The 21,086-nt window shown below is 40.8% G+C and overlaps 1 protein-coding gene across 1 annotated transcript in view; it reads left to right on the plus strand.

Annotated features, from left to right (window-relative positions):
* The window catches only part of LOC145394060 (influenza virus NS1A-binding protein-like), a 66,016-nt gene that overhangs the window by 27,067 nt on the left and 17,863 nt on the right, over positions 1-21,086 (plus strand). The window contains exons 2-6 of the mRNA XM_080268027.1: positions 10,606-10,736; positions 12,415-12,525; positions 19,029-19,160; positions 19,360-19,500; positions 19,917-20,096. Coding sequence (XP_080124153.1) covers positions 10,611-10,736; positions 12,415-12,525; positions 19,029-19,160; positions 19,360-19,500; positions 19,917-20,096 — 690 coding nt within the window. The 5' untranslated portion in view covers positions 10,606-10,610. The remainder of the gene's footprint in view (positions 1-10,605; positions 10,737-12,414; positions 12,526-19,028; positions 19,161-19,359; positions 19,501-19,916; positions 20,097-21,086) is intronic.

Consider the following 21,086-nt stretch of genomic DNA (forward strand, 5'->3'; position numbering starts at 1 on the left):
CGAAATACGAATCAAAGAATATTAGACATCATTAGACATCATGGTAGTGAAGGTGTTAATCTCGACAATTCATCTGATTTTCCCAGACGATTTTCTTCTGCTTAGAGGGATGATGTGCAAGTGGTGGGATTAATGAGCGGCGATTTTGACCCCTCCAGTTCGAGAAGTCTGCCCGAAGCTGAATAGAAGTCGTCTGGAAGAAGGACGAATCGACCAGAACAAGGTGTGGTGGTAATGAAGGGAGTTTCCTTGACAGTTGGCCTGTTTTTGCCAGTGAAGGTGACCCAGAGAACGCAGTGTTAGGAATACGCAGTTGTCTGATCAATACAGCACGCACCCACTGACGCAAATCACACACACACACACACACACACACACACACACACACACCATCGATTCATACCCAGCTTGTCTCGTCTCCTGTACATTTGTTCCAGAAAGTATCGCTCAGGACGGCTTCGATGGTATCCGAAATGATCGTTCAGTCCAGTTGCTGGTACGTCCCCCCAAGATTATTATTGTGCGTCCAGAACATAACATGAAAACACTAAGACGTTTCACAAGCAGGAGATAAAATGCAGCCACACGAAAGCGGATTTAGCAGCGTGGGGGAGAATTATTTGGGGCATCGTACGATAGAAACCGCTAGCTGTGTCATATTATTTCGTATGGTGTGTACCGATACATCTTGGAGCAAGTGTACAGTCGGGGAATGAAGTATTGAAGCCATTCCGTTCGATAAAATTGGACGTGATCGTTATTTTGCCATGTTTGTGTGTATGTGTGTGTTTTGAGGCACAGAAACTTAGCTTGATGCCAGATTATTTTGCTGTAACGAATGATAGAATACGATATACAGTTCTTTAATAATACTAATAATAATCCATCTATCCATCCACCCATCATCCAATCCTACGTTGCCTCATGAGGAGCGTAGGAGCCTGGGGCTAGGCAAGTTGGTCCCAACATTAAGATGAGTGACCAACCTCACTTATTATACGTGAGCAATAAACCCCAACCATCCCTTTGATATAAACCTTCACCAGCTCAATCCGATTGGAGCGCCGTAATTACCCACTAAACCACCAGGCGCCAAAATTTGGTTATACGGTTACCACCCAGCGTAGTAAATGGTTTCCTGGTGTTCAGGAAACCATTTGGCTTGTCACTTAGTGAAGAGTCACCCACAGGCAGAAGGAAGAGGAAAGAATGAAGGAAAGAAAGACAGAAGGGGATGGAAGGAAAGAAAAATGGAGGAGAGGAGAGGGCAAACACCTGAGAGCAGCATTACATCGAGTGAGTGCATGGTGAGCGCCCCCACCTACCACAAATGATAATAATAATAATAATAATAATAATGTCATTGATTTGAGGGGTTAAATCCATCTGTCAAGAGGAATTTGCTCGTTTTCATACCGGTACCCATTAAACCCCAGGAGCTTATATTTTAGTTTTTATTTATTTGTTTTGTATATTTACCTAGAAACCACAGCATCTTTACTCCTACTGTGCTTTTCGTTTTGAATCACGAGAAGAATAGCTTTGAAATGCAATATTGTAGGTGTAGTTTTGATAAGGGTATATTCCAAAACATTCTTCTATATTACTCATTATCCCTGTTCACTAGGATGACGTATTAGTGTATTCTTGCTACCTCCAGGCGATTTCGCTCAGGTGAGATCTCGTGTTGAAGGGGTTGGCAGGGGCAGTATCTAACCCTCCAGTTCAAAATCTCTCCCTAGCTGAATCTGATCATCTGGAAATGGCAAGAGTATTAAAAAAAAAAAAAAAAAAGTCCATGTATTGAAGAAGTTAAAACTATAATTTGGCAGAAACCTTAATTTTCACTTCTCTACCGAAACATAAGGAATTTCAGATGTTTGAAAGCTAAATGAGTACGGTTTTATTCAGCTTAAAAAGGGTTTAGGAACTGTAGTGATTAAATATATACTTAATTCCTTCCTTACTATAGAGTGAAGTAAAATCGTTATAATATTCGTCTAGAGGCAGCATGAATAAATTAAACTATATCAGACTGGATAGTAAAGATTTTAATTTCATCAAACCTATGGGTCAGGATTTTTTTTTTTATATAACCACCTGTCTCTTAATGCTTCCTCCTCCCCCCGTTAATTGGAGCGATTATATACCGTAATTGCTGTTATTTTCTTAATGGATTACAACTGACGAAGCTAGCTAGTCAATCATTCTGTGTTATATTATTTTTCTTTACTGTCTGACTGGTTGCTATGGCACTGACCATTTACCAGAGCATGTTTCATATTGTTTTCGATTTGTAGGGTGCAGGTTAACACTCTTTCTATATGCTTTTGATTTTTAACATATTAGTAGTCTGCTGTTTCATTATTTGGAACGGATAAATTGTTATATATAGCTTGCAAGATTAATATATTTCTCTTCTTTCTTATTTCCTGTTTTGTGTTCCTTATAGTTTAACAGGCATGGGCGGTGTCTTTACCTACGTTATATTAATAGCAAATAGCGTGTACTTTCTGCTCAAAAACTGACTTCAGAGTATAGAGGAAGTAAAATTGTCAGTTTGTCACCTTCACTTATCATCATAGAAATAAAGTGAAAATGATTGTAGCAGAAGCGATGATTAACCCAGTCTGCCTAAGGACGTCATTGATATTGTTAGTGTTCCTGGCTGACGATTTTACTAAGCCTGAAGGACACCCATATAGCCTCACCAAAGCGAAATTCTCACTCCTTTGCTTATGGTCATTCAGAAATAGCAACAGTGAAAATAAAAATGTCGTGGTAGCTAGTGATAGGATGAAAAGAAAATATATAGATCGAAGAAGAAGAGTAGTAATATCTTCTATATACTGCGCCTTGACCCTTCAGCGTCATGGGTGCAATTTGTTAGTAAACGTTGCCACAGCGACCGTGCTGCGTGGGAGACGGGCTTAGTTCCTGCGCCACCACCCTTCAGTGCGCCTCGGTACAAATCATTGCTCTGGGCCGAGATTCTCCTTCAGTATTTGCGATCAAGGCCGTATCGTAGCTTTGATTTGGGTGTACAGGGAGAACTTTTTGCGCTTTTCATTTGTTTTTGCTGGGTGAACTACAGAAGGTTCTTCGTTGCCCTTTCGTTATCCCTCCCGTTACAGCAAATATATAAACCCTCGATAATTTTCCTCTCCCCCCCCTCTTTTTTTTAATTGAGGGAGCATATCTTAAAGCGGCCATGCACTGCTATCTCGCTAATGATTTTTGGGAACGAGGTGCGTCACTGCCGTAGACTTTGACGACTTTAGCGAAGCCACACCACCCGACACCATGCCATACCACCCCCTCACACCACCCTCTAACACCACACTGCCGAATCACCCTCCTAGACCACACCACAGCATCACCCTCCTAGGCCACACTTCGCCAAGGACATTAACCAGAGGGCCCTGGGGTTCCCGGGTCCAGCACATTTGTACCTGTAGGAGGAAGAAGAAACATGAGAAGACTTTGTACTCTCCTTTCCTTGTCGCTCCTGGGAAACAAATCACAGTTACAACAGGAAATTGACTGTAAATGTGTTTGTGAATCGTCCCCATGTCTGTGCTAGAATTTAACCCTCACTGCATTTTTTTTTTTTTCTTGTTACCTGACAATTTTTACCAAGGAAACTTATTTATTGAAAGTTGAAAGCATTAAATGATTTTTTTTTTTTTTTTTTTTTTTTTTTGAGGTGGTAAGAATAGTTATAACGAAAAAATACAGTTGAGTTCAGAAGGATGAAATTCTGAAGTAACACCAACGACTGCTATTAAGAGGTTACTCCACGCCGTTCACCCATCTGTATGTAATGTTACCTTCAGAAACTACTAATTTTTGTCTTGTCTTGTACAGTTTGCTGCCCACTGTACCACGGATTCGTCAGTTCAGTTATGCATGATCATATTTAAGTGGTGAAGTTCTTTTTCATCTTGACTTTGACCTTACATTCATTTGAGTTTGTTGGTTATCTCGCTAAAACGGTAAACTCAGTGTTTATTGTGCTTGTTACTGAGAGCCACAAAACGAGAGGAGTTGGACATAAGCTATACAGGTACGCTGAATGAGACATGAAGGTTTATATGGAAACTGTAAAGCTGGATGAAAAAGTCAAGTGAGGGTCCCTGGAGCTGTCTTGACTCGTTTATTTTATTTTTATTTTTATTATTTTTACTTCTGCCTTCGCTCGAGTGACTTTTTCTGTCAAACGTCAAGGTGATAAAGTGGTCATGACTTTGATTTTCTCTAAAACAACTCCAATCAGACAAGTAACCTACCTGTTTCTTCAGAAGATGTATCAAGTATGATCTATCAGGCCTTCATTCGTATATCCAAACTTTTATTTTTGTATATCATTTGGTACCCAGTGACATAGTTATTTAGCCATATTTCCCCCCCCCCCTTTTTTTAAAAGTCTGCCTTGGTCTCACTTTACATGTGTGAAAATGGGATAGCACAGTGTGGATAATGAATAAATTTTTTTGTTTTCCTTTTCGCCAGGTACCGGCCTGGGGTTAGAGTACTTCAGACATTTATGGCAAGAATGACTTGTTACTCGCCATTGTGTGGCATTGTGTTAGAAGTGAAACCCCAACTTTTTATAGTTACATCCGGCCAGTCATTGGAGCACCTTAACCCACCAAACCACCAGGGATATGTTTGTTGTATGGTTACCATCCCGCGTAATAAGTTGGTTTCCGAATTTCAGAAACTGTGTCACTCAGTTTAGTCACGTAAAGGTGAGCGGCTCCACTTAGTAGCTTGTCCTTAATGCCATTGATCTGAAAATTCGGCAAAACCGATTTAAATCTGAAGTTCGTTTAATCAAGTGATTTGGTTACACGTCCATCATTAACCACTGCAGTCCCGTGACATCTGTTACCTTTTGACTGTTGGTACCGAACAGAGTATTTAGTACAGTTTGCGAGAGACCTACAGTGAAGGGAGCAAACACTTCCCGTTCAGATGTCTCCTAAGCGGAATAAAATGTCGATGTAGCGAGAATAAATTAAATGTCATTGGATTGAAGAGTTTTAACCCCATGAATACGTTGGCATAAGTTTTCTAGTTTATATATATATATATATATATATTTCAACGGAGAGACTTCGAACCGTCGAGTTAGATTTAGGCTTAATTATCCCATCAGTGCAGGAGACAGTAGTATTTCTGAGGTGAAGGAAGACTCCTTTTGGATTCGAGAATAAAAACACAAACGCGCCATCCGGACTGAAAGTATTAATGATTATAATTAGCCCAGAGTCTAATGATACCCCGTGGAGTTGATTACATGACTTAAATTAGGTGTGATGGGTGACAATGTAATTAGGTCAGTCTCATGATCCAACGTGGAGTTAATTACATGACTGTAATTAGGTGTGATGCGTGAATGTTAATTAATGTAATTAGGTAGATTTTAATGATCTCCCGTGGAGTTGATTACGTGGCTTAAATTAGGTGTGATGGGCGAGTGTTATTGAATGTAATTAGGAAGATTCCATTGATCCCCCGTGGAGTTGATTGCAAGGCTTAAATTAGGTGTGATGGATGACAGTCTTAATGAATAATTAGGTCTAGTCCTAATGATCTCCCGTGGAGTTGATTACGTGGCTTAAATTAGGTGTGATGGGTGACAGTCCAGTTGGCTTGGGTCCACAGGCGGTCACTTATCATGGAGTCATCAGGGTACACACGCCTCAGATAAACTATGCTCCCTCACTTTCTACTTTGTTTTGAAGTGGAGTGTAGGGTTGTTTTGAAGTGGGGCTTTGAATTTAACGACCGTATACTGTAGGTGGCATAGGGGGACTTCGTAACACTTCATCCTTAGTGATTTATTTAGCACATTACACCAGAACATTAGCCTGTGTTTTTATCCCTTCACCCCGATGACGTCTTTTTTTTTTTTCTTTCTTTCTACTACCCCAAGACAGACTTAATTCAATTAATGAGAGCAAAGTACTAACGAAGAGGTTCCTGAATCAACCCCTCAAGGTAGAAATCTGCCTGTGCTAAAATAAACCGCTTAAAATAGAACAAAAAAGTACATCGGAGTGAAGGGGTTAATGCCTGGTATCGTTTTAGTATCAGCGTAATTTTCATCAGCAACTTGCAAGGTGATGATAGGGTATAATGAGTAAATATATTGCAACGGAAGACGTGTTAAAGAAATCTCAAAGTCCATCCAGACCTACGACGTTTAGTGTTTTTCAAAAATTTGGTGAAAACAACGCGGGAAATTCAAAATCATCCGAGACACGCACTAAGCTAATTAAAACTTTGATTGTGTTTCGCTATTTTTAATTTATGGTCGGCACAACTTTAGATTCCCGCCAGCACCAGACGATTTCAAGCAGTTGAATGATTTATAGGAGCTTCGGTGTTAATATTAGTACGGTTAGTATTCTGCCTCTCATGTCAGATCACTTGCTAAAACCGCCTCAAAGAAACTTGGATTATTGTACAAAGTCCGTAACTTCTTCGCCGATGAGCAGTTAGCTATAATTTATAAGAGTCATGTGCGCTTTCAGCTTGGATATTGCTCACCCTTCTGGAATGGTGGTGGAGAGATTACATTAAGACAACTAGACAAAATTCAGAACAAAGCTGTTACAATCATTAACAACCCTGCCATTACATATAAACTACCTCCCCTGCAAGTAAGAAGGAATGTTGCCTCCCTTGCATTATTTTACAGATATTTTTTTGGCAAATGCTCAGTTGCGTCCATGGTGCCACCTCTTCATGCCTTCCCTCGTGCTACACGGGCAACTGGTAGCGCTCATGACTGGAATGTCACTCAGCCATATTGCAGAACTTCTGCCTATCAGAATTCTTTCATTCCCCGAACTGCATCTGTCTGGAACTCGCTTCCCCAGAATTGTTTCCCTCCAAATTTCAACCCACAACTGTTCAAGTCTAACTGTTACAGATATTTTATGAACAGAGGACACCAGTAATCTGGTGTATGGATTATTATTTTTTTTACTCATTTGTTTTTCCTTCCTCCGTTCTGTTATTTATAAAAAAAAAAATGGTGGAGATACCTCTAGTACTGTATTCGAACTAACGCCAGACGATTTTGTTGAGCTGAGAGAGAGAGAGAGAGAGAGAGAGAGAGAGTTGATTGCCTGCCTCTCATAATATGCGCAGTGGGTAATACTGAATGAGGCTGGGTGATGTGTATGGTCTTGCCGTTTAATTAGCTTGTCAAGAGAGGCTGTCAAGCATTATGGCGCCCACTATAATTAGACACATGATTGACGCCCCGATTAACCAGCCTTGAGAGTATTATTGGAGGAGGGACGAGTCCAGGTTCGGGATTTGACAGGGTATTTCGTTGCTCTTTTATTTATGTCCGGAACGCTGGATATGTTGATGGATTTTTCTGTGTGGTATGTATTGGTGGATTTTCTGTATGATGTTGATGGATTTTCTGTATGGTATGTGTTGATGGATTTTTCTGCATGGTGTGTGTTGGTGGATTTTCTGTATGGTATATGTTGATGGATTTTGTGTGTTGATGGATTTACTGTACGGTATGTGTTGACGGCTTTATTGTACGGTATGTGTTGATGGATTTCCTGTATGGTATATGTTGTAGGATTTTCTGTATAGTATTGTATTGAGCACTTATGTCACCACCCCATTAACCCATTGAATACGATGTCACTTTAATCTTGCCATCTTCGACGAATTTAAGCTGTTCTGGTAGACCTCGAACAAGAGGATTTTTGATTTGTTTACCCCTTCACTACGGGACGAAGATTAATAGAAACGTTTTCTGGTAGCAAAAAAATACGTCAGCGAACTAAAGGGGTAAACGTCGCCAGTAAAAATAAATAAATAATCCAGCGAATCGTAGTCAATGAAACAACAAACGTAGTTTCTTTTATATAGGCATACAATTAAGACATATTGGCTAGTATGCTCAGTGAAACAGTAATGCAACACTAGATTTTTGGGACAAGTGGCGGGATTATTTTAGTGGTCTTTAGTGTTACATAAATTGATATAAAAAAATATCCTGGTTGGTTTTACATGCTACGAGGAGTATTTGGCGAGCACCTGGCTTACTATATTCGAAAATAATTGATCTTTGTTTTGTCATGTGAGTCAGTGACAACTGACTCAGCAGAGTGAAGCTGGAGGTATGTATAGCCACGTCAGTATGATATTCTTGTTGCCGTTACCATGAGACGGTTTACCGTTCGAGGAAGACCTATCGTCGAATTACAAGCAGTCCCCATTAATTCCATCAATACGACGATTTTTTTCTCTGCTTTTGCCATCATTAGACGATTTGAGATATCTCGTGGCGAACAAATGTTTACCGTGGGAATGTAATGCTGTACCTTTCTTTATCTGCCGTGTCGTAGAGGGGAAAAAATGATCTAAACGTCTATATCTGATCAATTTTTTCACTGGGCAAGGGAGGCGAAGGATCTTTTAAAAATATCATAATCATAATTATTACTACCACCACCACCACCACCACCGTAATAACCTTTTCGCAAAAGAGAGAGAAAAAAAAATGTCGTATAGCAGGACTAACAAGCAAAGGAGCATAAAAATAGAAGATAAAAACTGTAAAAGGTAAATCGAACTTGACAGGCCGTGAACTGGAGGGGGTCAAGCACTTATCACCGTGTTATCTCGCGGTGTGGCCAGAACAAGAGTAGTGTCTGAATGGCTGATTTCTCGATATAGAAAGTGTAACTTATCTAAAACGTTATATTTAAAGACAAGACCAGCGCTTGAATAGCAAAAGTAGTTGGTGAAAATTGTGTAACTTCCCTACAAGGTTTTAATGTCTAAAAAGAAGAGGGCGGTCAGTGCCAGAATTTCATAGCTATGTAAATGCATCCAAGAGTATTATTACGGTTTCTAAAATTAAGAGGAATGAATGAATCCCTGAGTTGTTGACGTAAACTGTATTACTTATCTAAAGAGGTATGACGTAAACTGTGCGACTTATCTAGAGAGAGTTACTTATCTAAGAAAATACGTAACATTTTGTTAAGGGGACTACGGGTAACAGTTCGTAAACTCTCCTCTCAGTACAGCTTGTGCGATCGAATCCTGTAGAAAGTGGGGAAACGGGAACCTGCATCCACTTTCTACCTTCATTTTTTTTTCCATGGTTCTCATTGCCAAGTTTTCTCGAGTTTTCATCATCAGGCTTCAAGATATCTGTGGATTGTGTTACAGTGGACTGTGATAGCGCAGTGTGCAAGACTTGTATGCAATGCAGTATAAAAATAACGCATCAGTGTGCACAGGTTAGAGTACGTCTGTGTGGGCAGAACAATAATTAACATCGATTATTCTGAGAGTGGATGAGTAACCTTGCCAGAATAGAGCGGCTTATGAGGCAATATTGTAGTGTACTGAAGTGGACTATGCACCCAGATCCTCGAGTATGCTGTTTTGTGACGACAGCTCTAGGCGCTGTACTTTTCTTATTCTCCTAATTACATCGTTACGTGGCAGACCAAAGCACGCCTCATTACGTATAATTTTTACACCCACTTCTGCTTTTTACACCACTTTTGCAAGACGCAAGGTATGCTCGTATAAGAGCAACGCGAGCTTAACATTGTTTTGGAGAAAGCTTACTTCACTGCAGTAAAACCATTAATCTTCCATCAGTCATATTCACAGGATGTACTGTCATGGTCCCTCCCCTCCCCACCACCACATTTTCAGCTTATCCTAACTAGTTTGTCTCCCATGACTGTTTTTCAGTCCCCTTCCACCCCCCCCCCATACTTTCATTCTAGAAAGATATTTTGAAATGAACTTTCTCAGGGTAGCTATACTTTATTGCTCCATTCCCACCCCACAAAATATTTAGCCCATCCCATCCATTCCTTTGCTCACCACAACCGTTTCTTTACCCCCTCCCCTTCCCCTTTTTGGCGACTTCATGATCACGCGGTCGACGAACACGTTTGTTAACCTTTTTGGTGTTTAGGGTTTCTCGTATCTGAATAAAAGCTTGATGTTAGCCAGTCTGAAATCGTTAAGTGAGGAAGGAGCCCCATTTAAAAGTAAATATTATTATCTCTATTTCTGGTTTGATATTTCAGGATACAGCACTCAACCTGCGATGACATATTTTTCATCTTATTCTTGATATTGCTGGAGAGTTTAACTCGGTATATTAGGAGAGTTTTCTCAGGTAAAATGTCCATCATTTACCTCTTCAGTACAAGAAGTTTCTCCTAAGCTAAATAAAATCGTCTGACGGTGGTTAGTACAAAAAAGTGCGTCCTCGGATTGAAGGAGTTAATTTTTTTTGTTGCCCATTGCTCCTAGCTGTGAAAGATTTTTTGTATTCTGCCGCAGTCATCGGAGTTGGTGCATTCTCACAGCTTGAATGGTCGTAGGTTAATGAAATTAGCAAATTCATAGTTAGGAGATAGGAATGAGTCTCCTTGGTCTCTAGCCAATTCAGCTTACCAATCCGACTGTCATCAACTGAGCTGAAAGAGGTTAGGGATTAAAACAAACACTTTATACCAGTGATTAATTTAGTCTGAGTGTATGTAGTCAGTAATGCAAAGTTTGTGTGACCTTGGTTTCTTGCAGACACCATGGTGACCGAGGGCAAGCTGAACCATCCACTGGTGATCGAGGACGTGTCTGATGTTTTGCACCGTCGCCTGGAACAACTCAACCAGCTGAGGAAGAGCCGCCATTTCTGCGATGTTGTCTTACAGGTATAGAAAAGGGATATACAGTAAAATTTATCATTGATAGCAAAGGAGGATTCTGAGTACTCAGTCCTTGCTGTTTAGTTGTTATTCGTTTTATAGTTGTTTCTCACCCCGTCCTTTTTACTCACTAATCATCCCATCCTTTTGTTACTCACCCCATCGTTGTTGTTCACTCCATCATTGTCAGTCATTTGCTACTCACTCCAAATTTGTTACCCATTGCATCATTGTTATTGGTACTCTTTTGTTACTTTGTCACTGTACTCCATTGTTACACGCATTCCATCCTTCTTGTTAATGTTATTCACTCGATCACTGTGCCCCACTTTATCCTTAATGTTACGTGTTACAGAAACGTTACTTGAAGCATTTTTTTTTTTTTTTAATTGACACCATCCTTCCTAGGCTACTTACTCAATCGTACTCACTTATTACAAACTTCGTCTTTGTTACTCATTCCATCCTTGTTACTTATCTGGTAATTAACTCCATCTTTATTACTCATGTTATCCCATTCCCATTATTCACTCCATCCTTGGTACTCAGTCGATTTCCTGTTTGTCCACACAGATTTGGAGCTTTCTCTCTCTCTCTCTCTCTCTCTCCGACCGAATGGTCGGAGATTTGGGTCCACCCTCCCACAAAATTCCATCAAAATCCATTCATAACTTTTTGAGTAATCCTGGATCTGGACCTGTGGATATAGGATCCGGATCCACCTGAAAAATTTAGTTAATTCTTTCTTGGTCCATGGCCCAACTTCCACAAAATTTCATTGAAATTCATTCAGAACCTATGAAGGTATTGTGTGGGATACTCCGGATCCGGATCTGCCTCAATGTTCAATCATTTCTTCCTTGGCCCATGGCCCACCCTTCCACAAAATTTCATCAAAACCCATTCATAACTGAATAATACTGCTGACAGACAGACATACAAACAAACAAGCAAACAAACAGACAAACAAACAAACCAACTCTGGCAAAAACATAACCTCCTTTACCGAGGTAAATATGCATGCCAAAATATCATAACTTTCTCCTTAGAGTTGTTATCATAAAATCGAAAAGCTAGCATAGCAACATAACCGACAGAAGCAGAGCATTAATTGGCAGTTCTTTTGCAGTTCGTTTTTTACTTATTGGAAAATTAATTTAAAGAAAGGTTACTTGTTGTGATAACTTTGTGTACTCTTCTTTTTCTCATGTCTTGATTCACTGTCCCCCCCCATCCCATGCCTTGTATCAGACTATCCTTCTCCTATTCAAAATCACCCTTCAACACTCTCAGGGACCTGGATGTAAGTGATAACTGTGGGTCATATTCCAGTGTCTTAACTGTAATGAAACTTAACAAATTAATCACTAGTCTGGCTGGGATATTAGCAAAAACTGATTATTCCTTAATGACCATCAGGCAGCCAGCAGCCAGTATGCAAAAGCTTTACTTGTTGGTTTCAGATATGTCATAACTGCTCATCCTTAGCAATTTATTTTTGTACATTGCATCTTACTAATACCCTCCTTTGCTAGTGATGCAAGCTGTATCAGTATTAAGTAGATATTTATGAAGTAAGAAAATGTAAGGTATATGATGCAAATTGAATATTTAGGAAGAGATACTTTGAGGCCACCTATGCTAAGTTGTTGTCATTTTGTAATGTTTTGTGGTGATACTACAGGTGGGGAGCTCTGAGATCCATGCCCACCGTGCTGTGCTGGCCTGTGCTTCCCCTTACTTCTTTGAGCTCTTCACCTCCGAGGATGAGCGGAAGACGGCGCATGAGGGCAGGGTGAGTGGGTGATGATATTTTCACTATCAAATGTGGTGCATCATGGTTTTTCAGATGCTACTGTACAAAGATGGAGCATGTGTCATGTATGCAGTTTGATGTGTTTTACATTGTTGTTTTCACTATCAAATGTGGTGCTTCATGGTTTTTCAGATGCTACTGTACAAAAATGGAGCATGTGTCATGTATGCAGTTTGATGTGTTTTACATTGTGTGTAATAAAGTTTGTGATAATTGTGTGTATGTGTGTTTGTGTGTGTGTGTGTGTGTGTATATTGTGTTGTGTTGTGTTGTGTGTATGTGTTGTATTGTGTGTGTGTGTGTGTGTGTGTGTGTGTGTATGTGTGTGAGAGAGAGAGAGAGATCCCCTGGTTAGCCATCATAATTTGACCAAAGCCTTGTTGGCTGATACATTTTTTCAGATAATATTGTATTACCCTCCCCCCCAGCCCCTGTATGAGAGACATGGTCCCTACAAAAACCATATATTGTATTGTATAACTATTTAAACGGAAAAATTAACTCCAAATAGAGTTGTCCTGATAAACAGTACCATATTTTAGAGTAAAATAACTGCTACAGCATACTATACTCACCATTCTGCACCAAACTTCATGCACATTGCACACTGCACTTTCTGTTCAAAATTAACAAAGTGGAGTCTCAACATCAAGCCTCGGAGTCCCCAGGGGAGGGACCATAAATGACCCCACCATCTGCCCTTCTCCTGGCGACAACCCAGCGAGATGCCTGGAACCGCTGTCTGTCACCTCTTCATTTCTGCAACAGTTGCGGCCTTTCCCTCTAGCTTTCTCTCTGTTGAGCACCACCTCTCCTACTCTAAATCTCACCTCTTTCTGGGACTCAGCTATCTGCAGTGACTAGCAAACCTATCTCTGTATCCTTCTACTTTCTTTGTACCCATTTCAAAGCCAAAGGTGGCTGTTGTGCATCTGTACGCAATGATATATTTTGCTGTCATGTTCCTGGACTTGAATCTCCCTTTTTCTCTACTCTCTGGCTTCGGCTTTCCTGTTGTTCTCTGACTAAATAACAGTATTTGTGCTGTTTAATTGTCCCCTAATTCTACTGACTATGAAAAAGTCTTCAACTACTGGTATCTTACTTGTAAGATGGAACACATTCTATCCATTTCTCCTTTCTCTGAAATCTCCATTCTAGGAGATTTCAATGTACACCACCACCTATGGCTCTCCTCTCCTTTCACTGATCCACCTGGTGAACAAGCCTACATCTTTTCTATCCTTAATGGCCTAGAGCAACTTGCACAGCATCCTACCCGTATCCCTGACCGCCTTGGAGAGAGTTCGAACATACTTGACCTCCTCCTTATGGCTAATCCTTCGGCTTATGCTGTTAATCTTTTCTCTCTGTTGGGCTCCACTGATCACAACTTTATCCCTTTAACCTGTCCTGTCGCTCCAGTACAGCCTGTGGATCCTCCAAAGAAATGTCAGTTGTGGCACTTCGGATTCACTGATTGGGAGACCCTCAGGCAGCACTTCCTTGAGTTTACGTGGAATAATTATTGCATCCATGGTCGGGAGCCATCTGAGTGTGCCTTGCGCTTTACAGAGGTTGTTCTGTTGGGCATGGAAGCATACATTCCATTCTCATATCCTTTGACTAATGCAAAAAAAAAAAAAACCTTGGTTTAATCACGCTTGTTCTAATGCTATCCACAACAAAGAGAAGGCCTACAAAAGGTACCGGAGCCAACTCACCCCTGAATCTCATCTTCATTATGTTTCTGCCCGGAATCATGCTAAATCTGTTCTTCGCTTTGGTAAAAACAGTTTCATCTGTATTATATGCTCTGTACTCTCCAAGTTGAATTCTTCCCATTCCATCTGGCACCTTGCCAAAACCATTCCAACAACTTTACCTCATCATCCTTCCCTCCTCTTTAACATCCTGATGGCTTTATAGCTATTTCTTCTACTGATAAAGCAGATTTCTTTCCTCAGACTTTCTCCTCCAATTCCATCGTAAACGATTCTGGCGCTGTCCCTCCATCACTCACCCCTTCTGACTTCCCCTTGGCTGACATTAAAATTTCATCAATTGTATTTCTCTGCCATTACTGGCCTCAGTACTAAGAAGGTGTATGGGCCTGATGGGGTCCCTCCTGTTGTCTTCAAGAACTGTGCTTTTGTGCTTACACCCTGCCTCGGTAAACTTTTTCGTCTTTGTCCATCAACTTGCACGTTTCATTCTTGCTGGAAGTTTGCTGTCATTCAGCCTGTCCCAAAGAAGGGTGACCATTCTCAACCCTCTAACCACCGCCTAATTTCTTTAACATCCTGTATTTCAATAGTTTTTGAGCCTATTCTTAACAAAAAGTTTTTAAAGCGTCTTTCCTGTCACACCCTTCTTTCCAATCATCAGTATGGGTTCCGCCAGGGATGCTCTATTTGTGATCTTCTCACTTACTTTCAGACTCCTGGTCGTCCTCCTTTCGGGACTTTGGCAAAAGCTTTGCCATTGCACTTGACATCTCAAAGGCTTTCGATTGAGTCTGACATAAATCTTTAATTTCCAAACTGCCCTCTTACAGTCTCTGTCCTATCTGTTCCTTTATCTCATCCTTTCTGGTCGTCCCATAGCTGCCATTGTAGACGGCCACCATTCTTCTCCTAGAGCTATTAATAGTGGTGTTCCTCAGGGCTCTGTCCTATCACCAGCTGTCTTTCTTTTGTTCATCAGTGACCTTCTGAGCTGTACATCTAACCCTATCCATTCATACGCTGGTGACTCCACCCTTCACCTCCCCATTCACTTCCCATAGCATCCATCTCAACAGTTACTTCAACAAACAAGGGATGAGGCTATGTCAAACCTAATGTCTGACTTGGCTCATATCTCTGATTGGGGTTAAAGTAATCTTAATGTTTTTAATGCATCAGAAACTCAGTTCTGTCATCTATCAACCCAACAAAATCTTCCACAGGAGTACTCTCTCAGTTTCAACAATAACCATATACATCATCTTTAAACATACTTGGGGTTTCATTAGCTCAGGATTTATCTTGTAAAGAACATATTACCTCTCTCGTAAAATCTGCTTCCAAGAGATTGGGTGTGCTAATCCAAGTCCGTGCCTTCTTTACCCCTGCATAGTTGTTGACTTTATACACAGGTTTTATTTGCCCCTGTGTAGAGTACAGCTTTCATGTGTGGGGAGGCTCTTCTCAACAAGGTGGAGTCAAAAGCTTTTCGTCTCATCAGCTCTCCTCCTCATACTAACTCCCTTCAACCTCTGTATCTTCGCTGCACTGTTGCATCTTTATCTCTTTTGTATCGCCACTTGTCACTGCTCGTCTGAACTGTCTGCTTGCGTCCCTCCTTTACTACGGTGGGTGCGCAGCACCAGTCTAGCAACAAACTCTCATCCCTTTTCTGTCCAACTCTTTAATGCAAGAATTAACTGTTACACAGAGTCCTTCATGTATGCAACAGGTCAGCCCTGGAACTGTCTCCCTCTGTCTGTATTTCCTACTGCCTGTGATCTCCAGTCTTTCAAACGCATTGTGTCCAGGCATCTCAAAATGATCGGATCTTGAATTTGGCTCTCTCTTGTATTTTGTTTTTCTCTTGGAAGGAACAGTTATCGCGGGCTCGTGGCCTTTGGTTCCTTCTTCCTAGCAAAAAAAAAAAAAAAAAAAAAAAAAAAAAAAAGTTACTTGAAGTGGAAAGAAGAGTAATAAAACATGACAGAAAGGATGAAAGAAATCAGAAGGGAGGAGGGCAGTCACAGAAAAACAGTGGAGTTGAAGGAAGAAACAAACAGCACTACATTGAGTGGATGATGGTCACCACCATCCACCATTAATGTGTACAATTATTATGAAAAATAGTGCAAAGAACAAGATGCTAATGACAAAAAATTGACATATTCTGTTGTTTTAGACGTGCTACCTTCAGTCAATTAGTGTGTGTTAATCTTAGAGCAGACCTTTTGTAGTTAAAGGGTCGGTGTAGCAGTATCAAACCATCCAGTTTGAAACACAATTCCCAAATTCAATAACATTTGGTGGTAACAAGAATGAAAAAGTATGTGTAGCTGAGCTTTTTACTAGTAAATAACTGTATTAGGCTGTGTGCTGTCAGATAGTGGTAAAAAGAATACATATATACATACATATATCATCTAATCCTGTGTTTCCCCATGAGGAGTGTAGGAGCCCAGGGCTGGGCAAGTTGGTCCTGACATTTAAGATGAGAGTGACTTGCATCGCTCATCCCTGAGTAGTATTACGTGTGCAATAAATCCCAACCACTCCTTGGATATTCTGTAAACCAACACAGGCTCAATCCAGTTGGAGTGCCTTAATTAACCATTAAAGCACCAGGTGCCATAGTTTGATTATATGGTTACCACCCAGCGTAGGAAATGGTTTCCTGGTGTACAGAAAATCTTTTACTTGTCATTCAGTGTAGAGCTACCCATAGGCAGAAGGAAGAGGAAAGAAACAAAGAAAGACATAGGTGGAAAGAAGGAAAAGAGGAAAGGGCAGCCACCTGAGAGCAAGACTATATTGAGTGAGTGGATGATGAGTGTCCCCATCTACCACTTGCAAAAAAAAAATAATAATAATTAATTAATAATAATAATAATAATAATAATAATAATAATAATCTGTCTATCTATTGCCAGACGCCTCAATCCCGCATGGGGTGGGCACAAACAAATTGCCTCCACGTCACCCTGTCCCCCGCCATTTTACAGCCCTGCTCCCAACTCACACCCCCCTCTCTCATTTACCTCTCCATTCCATCCCTCCATCTCATCCTCGGCCTCCCCCTCCCTCTCCCGCCTTCCACCTTACTCACATACACTCTCCTCGTCAGTCTCTGACCCTCCATCCTCTCCACATGGCCAGACCACCTCAGTGTGTTCCTCCTAACGCTTCCTATCACATCCACATCCACACCACAACTCTTCTTTGTATCCTCATTTGTCAGCCTGTCTCTCCAAGTGACTCCACAGGTTCCTCTTAAATAACTCATTTCCACTGCTCTCACTCTTGACTTGTGTCCTTCCAACAACGTCCAAGCTTCGCTTCCATGCGTTAGAGTTGGTATCACAATACTGTCATGTAGTAACTTTTTCACTTCCATGCTCACTTCCCTGTTTCTTATCACTGCTTTTAAGGAACGAGCAACCTTTCTTCCTTGTTGTACCCTTTCAAGCACTTCACCCTCCAAACTTCCATCCTTACTCATTACACTCCCCAAGTACTTAAACATACTCACATTTTCCATTTCCTCCCCATCCAACCTCACTGTACATTCACTGACTTCACCTCTCTCAAAGACCATCACTTTACTCTTCCCTACATTCACCTTTAGATTCTGTTTCCAACACACTCTCCCAGACTCATCTACCATGCCTTGCAGCTCCCCTTCGTCTTCACTCAACAACACAGTATCATCTGCAAACAACAGTACAGGGAGTTTCCAAGCACTGCCCTCTCTCACCAGGGCCACTCCAACATCCACTGCCCTACCTTGTACCTCTTTTATTACCCCATCCATGTACAGATTGAACAACCATGGAGACATGACACATCCCTGTTTCAACCCAACCTTCAAAGTGAAAAATCACTCAGTTCACCATCCACACACACACTGTAGCCTTAGCACCATCATACATACTCTTCACAGCATTCAACAACTTCCCATCTACTCCATATATTCTTAATACTTTCCACAGTCCTTGTCTATCCACCCTGTCATATGCTTTCTCCAAATCCATGAAATAATAATAATGTATGAATTGCCCCTGGGGAATATATTCAAGAACCCCTTTAACTCAGACAACATTAAAAGCAAATTATTTACAGCTGATGGTAATTAGCATAATTTTATTTACTTTGATCTGTTTGATATATTAGTTAAATTGCTGTCCTAGAAGAATTGTATGCCTGTAGTTACTTACCACAGATAATGTGTACATCGTAGCTGACTGTTCATTTTAAGAGTTTTTTATTGCGAACTTCATGGGTATAAAAAGTTCATATCTCACCTGGCCATAACTCATACCTCTCTGTCTCAAATACCTGTCCACCCTATCCCTCCATCTCATCCTTGATCTCTCCATCCCCCTTCCTCTCTACCTAACACAAACGCACTGTCATAGTCAGCCTTATTTTTCATTCTCCCTGTATGACCAAACCATTTCATATTTCTCCTAATCCTTTCTAGCACATCCATATCACCATAATGCTCCGTCACTTCATTATATGTCTGCCAGTCTCTCCACATAACTCGGGTCCTCCTCTTGGACAACTAATTTCGATTGTTACTCAGTCTTGACTGTTTCGATTGTTACTCAGTCTTGTGTCCTTCCAACAAGGTTGAAGCTTCACTCCTATTTATTAGAGGGGATCACAATATAGTACAGTACTGTCATGCTGGGATTTTTTGTTTCTCCTATCAGAGTTAAAATACATTTTGCAGTTTCCCTGGTTTTGTTTCAGCTCCTCTACAAGCTGAGTGGAGGGTTTGAGCGTGACTCTGTGGAGCGACTGGTCAACTATGCGTACACAGGCAAACTGGAGATACCCGATACACTGATAAGAAACGTCTTCATTGCTTCCAAGAGACTGAAGGTAAGACTATTCTGTCTACTATAATGTAAGTATGAGCAGCAGTGCATCCTTTCACTTCATGAAGCTGCTAGGATCCAAAAATAAGAACAGGAAGGCTTAAAATTACAATTGTGAATGATGTAGTAAAATTTCACACTTATTTCTTCTGTTATTCTTGACATGCAAGTGTTATAACATATTTTTTTTTGTTTGGTGATAGATGGAGAATGTGTCGAGTGCCTGTGGGGAGTACCTTGTTAACCACCTGAGCCCTGAGTCCTGCTTGACTGTTCGAGCCACCCCAGGCATTGCCTCTTACAAGTCACTGGTTGACCGTATTGATAATTATATCCAGCATGTGGTAAGACTACTTCACAGATTAGTTACTTGTTTGACCGTTATGTTGTTATATTATCAGTGATGGTTATTTCATGCAACAAGTGGACACAAGTAAGACAGCTTACAAGAATGAGACCAGAAAAAAAAAAAAAAACTAATAATCTTGGAAAGTACATGGAGAAAAACCAGAAGCAGAGAACAGGATCCATTTTATTTCAGTGCTTGGCTATGGTGGGCAAAATGCTGAAATTAAGTGGATCCTGTACAATGCTCTGCTTTTGGTCTTTTTCCATGTACTGTACTGAATATTGTTGCAGTCTTTGCTGTCTTCAGCACAGTTCAGGGAAGAGTAAAAAGAATATTTTCTAGTTTCAGTAACATGCACCATAATTATATTAGCATGTACTTTTTTCATTGATCTACCCCCAATTCCTGTAGGGTGACCTAGTGCAGGCGACCCGTGACCTGCTGGGAGTGCCTCGAGTGCAGGTGTCTGTGATTCATAAGTCACAGGAGGAGGCTGGCATCACTGGGCGAGCACTTTGTAGTCTGGTGCATGAGTGGGTCCAGCGCCAGATGATAGAAGAAGAGCTCAGTCTTGACACCCTCAAGGAAAAGGTAAGGTAATAGAGAGGGAAGGAAGGGAAGGAAAGGGGCAAGAAGAGAGAGTGGAAGGGGAAGACAGTAGGAGAGAGAGTGGGCATATTTAAGGAGTTATTATGAAGAAAAAAAAATGTTGGTGGAGATTTTTGACTTGTATCAAAGTACAGGTATTGCTGTAAATGGTAGGAACGATCCTTATATAAAAACTGTTAGATCAAGGTACAACATGCAGTGTAACAGGGATGTAATTATAAGTAACCCTAGACCACTAGACTTCAATGCTTGTTACAGTGCAACTAAACATGGGTATATTATACCCGAGTTTGGGAAAAAGAAAAGAAAAAGTAAATATGCAAATTTATTAAAACTATCACTTACACAAATTTAAGGCATCTTGATATTACCTAAACTGTTAGTAACACGTAATTACTATAATTGAGGTATTTTAGGGAAATTTAGAAAAAACATCCAACATTGTAAAATTGTCACCAAATTTTTGGAAAAAATTCATAAAAGAAAAACCACTCCACCAAATTACCCCAAACTTCCCCAAACCCCTCCAAGTACTTCTGGCTCTACTGCAAGGGGGTTACTAGCACCAAACCCATGTATAATATACCCAAGTATGTCACTGGTCGATTATCACTAAACTCGGGTACACTATACACGAACCCATCACTATGGACAATTCCCAGCCAAGCAGCAGCACGACGTGACCTACTGTACCTCCTTGAGCACTTGGGTAACCCTGAGGGTCCCAGCACACTGGCTTGGCGGGATCACTGCGTAACGTGATTGACGTCATACGCATCGGGTATATTACAGTATACCCAAGTTTAGTACTCTAGGGTTAAGAGAGGAATATATCTATCTATCTATCTATAGCCCGACGCCCTAATCCCGCAAAGGGTGGTCGCAGACAAAACGCCTCCAAGTCACTCTGTCACCCACCATTTGACTCCCCTCCCCCCAACTCACCCCCCCCTCCCTCATATACCTCTCAAC

Source organism: Coenobita brevimanus, chromosome 26, assembly GCF_032717465.1.
Source record: "Coenobita brevimanus isolate Jiangsu-jjx chromosome 26, ASM3271746v2, whole genome shotgun sequence".
Lineage (NCBI taxonomy): Eukaryota > Metazoa > Arthropoda > Malacostraca > Decapoda > Coenobitidae > Coenobita > Coenobita brevimanus.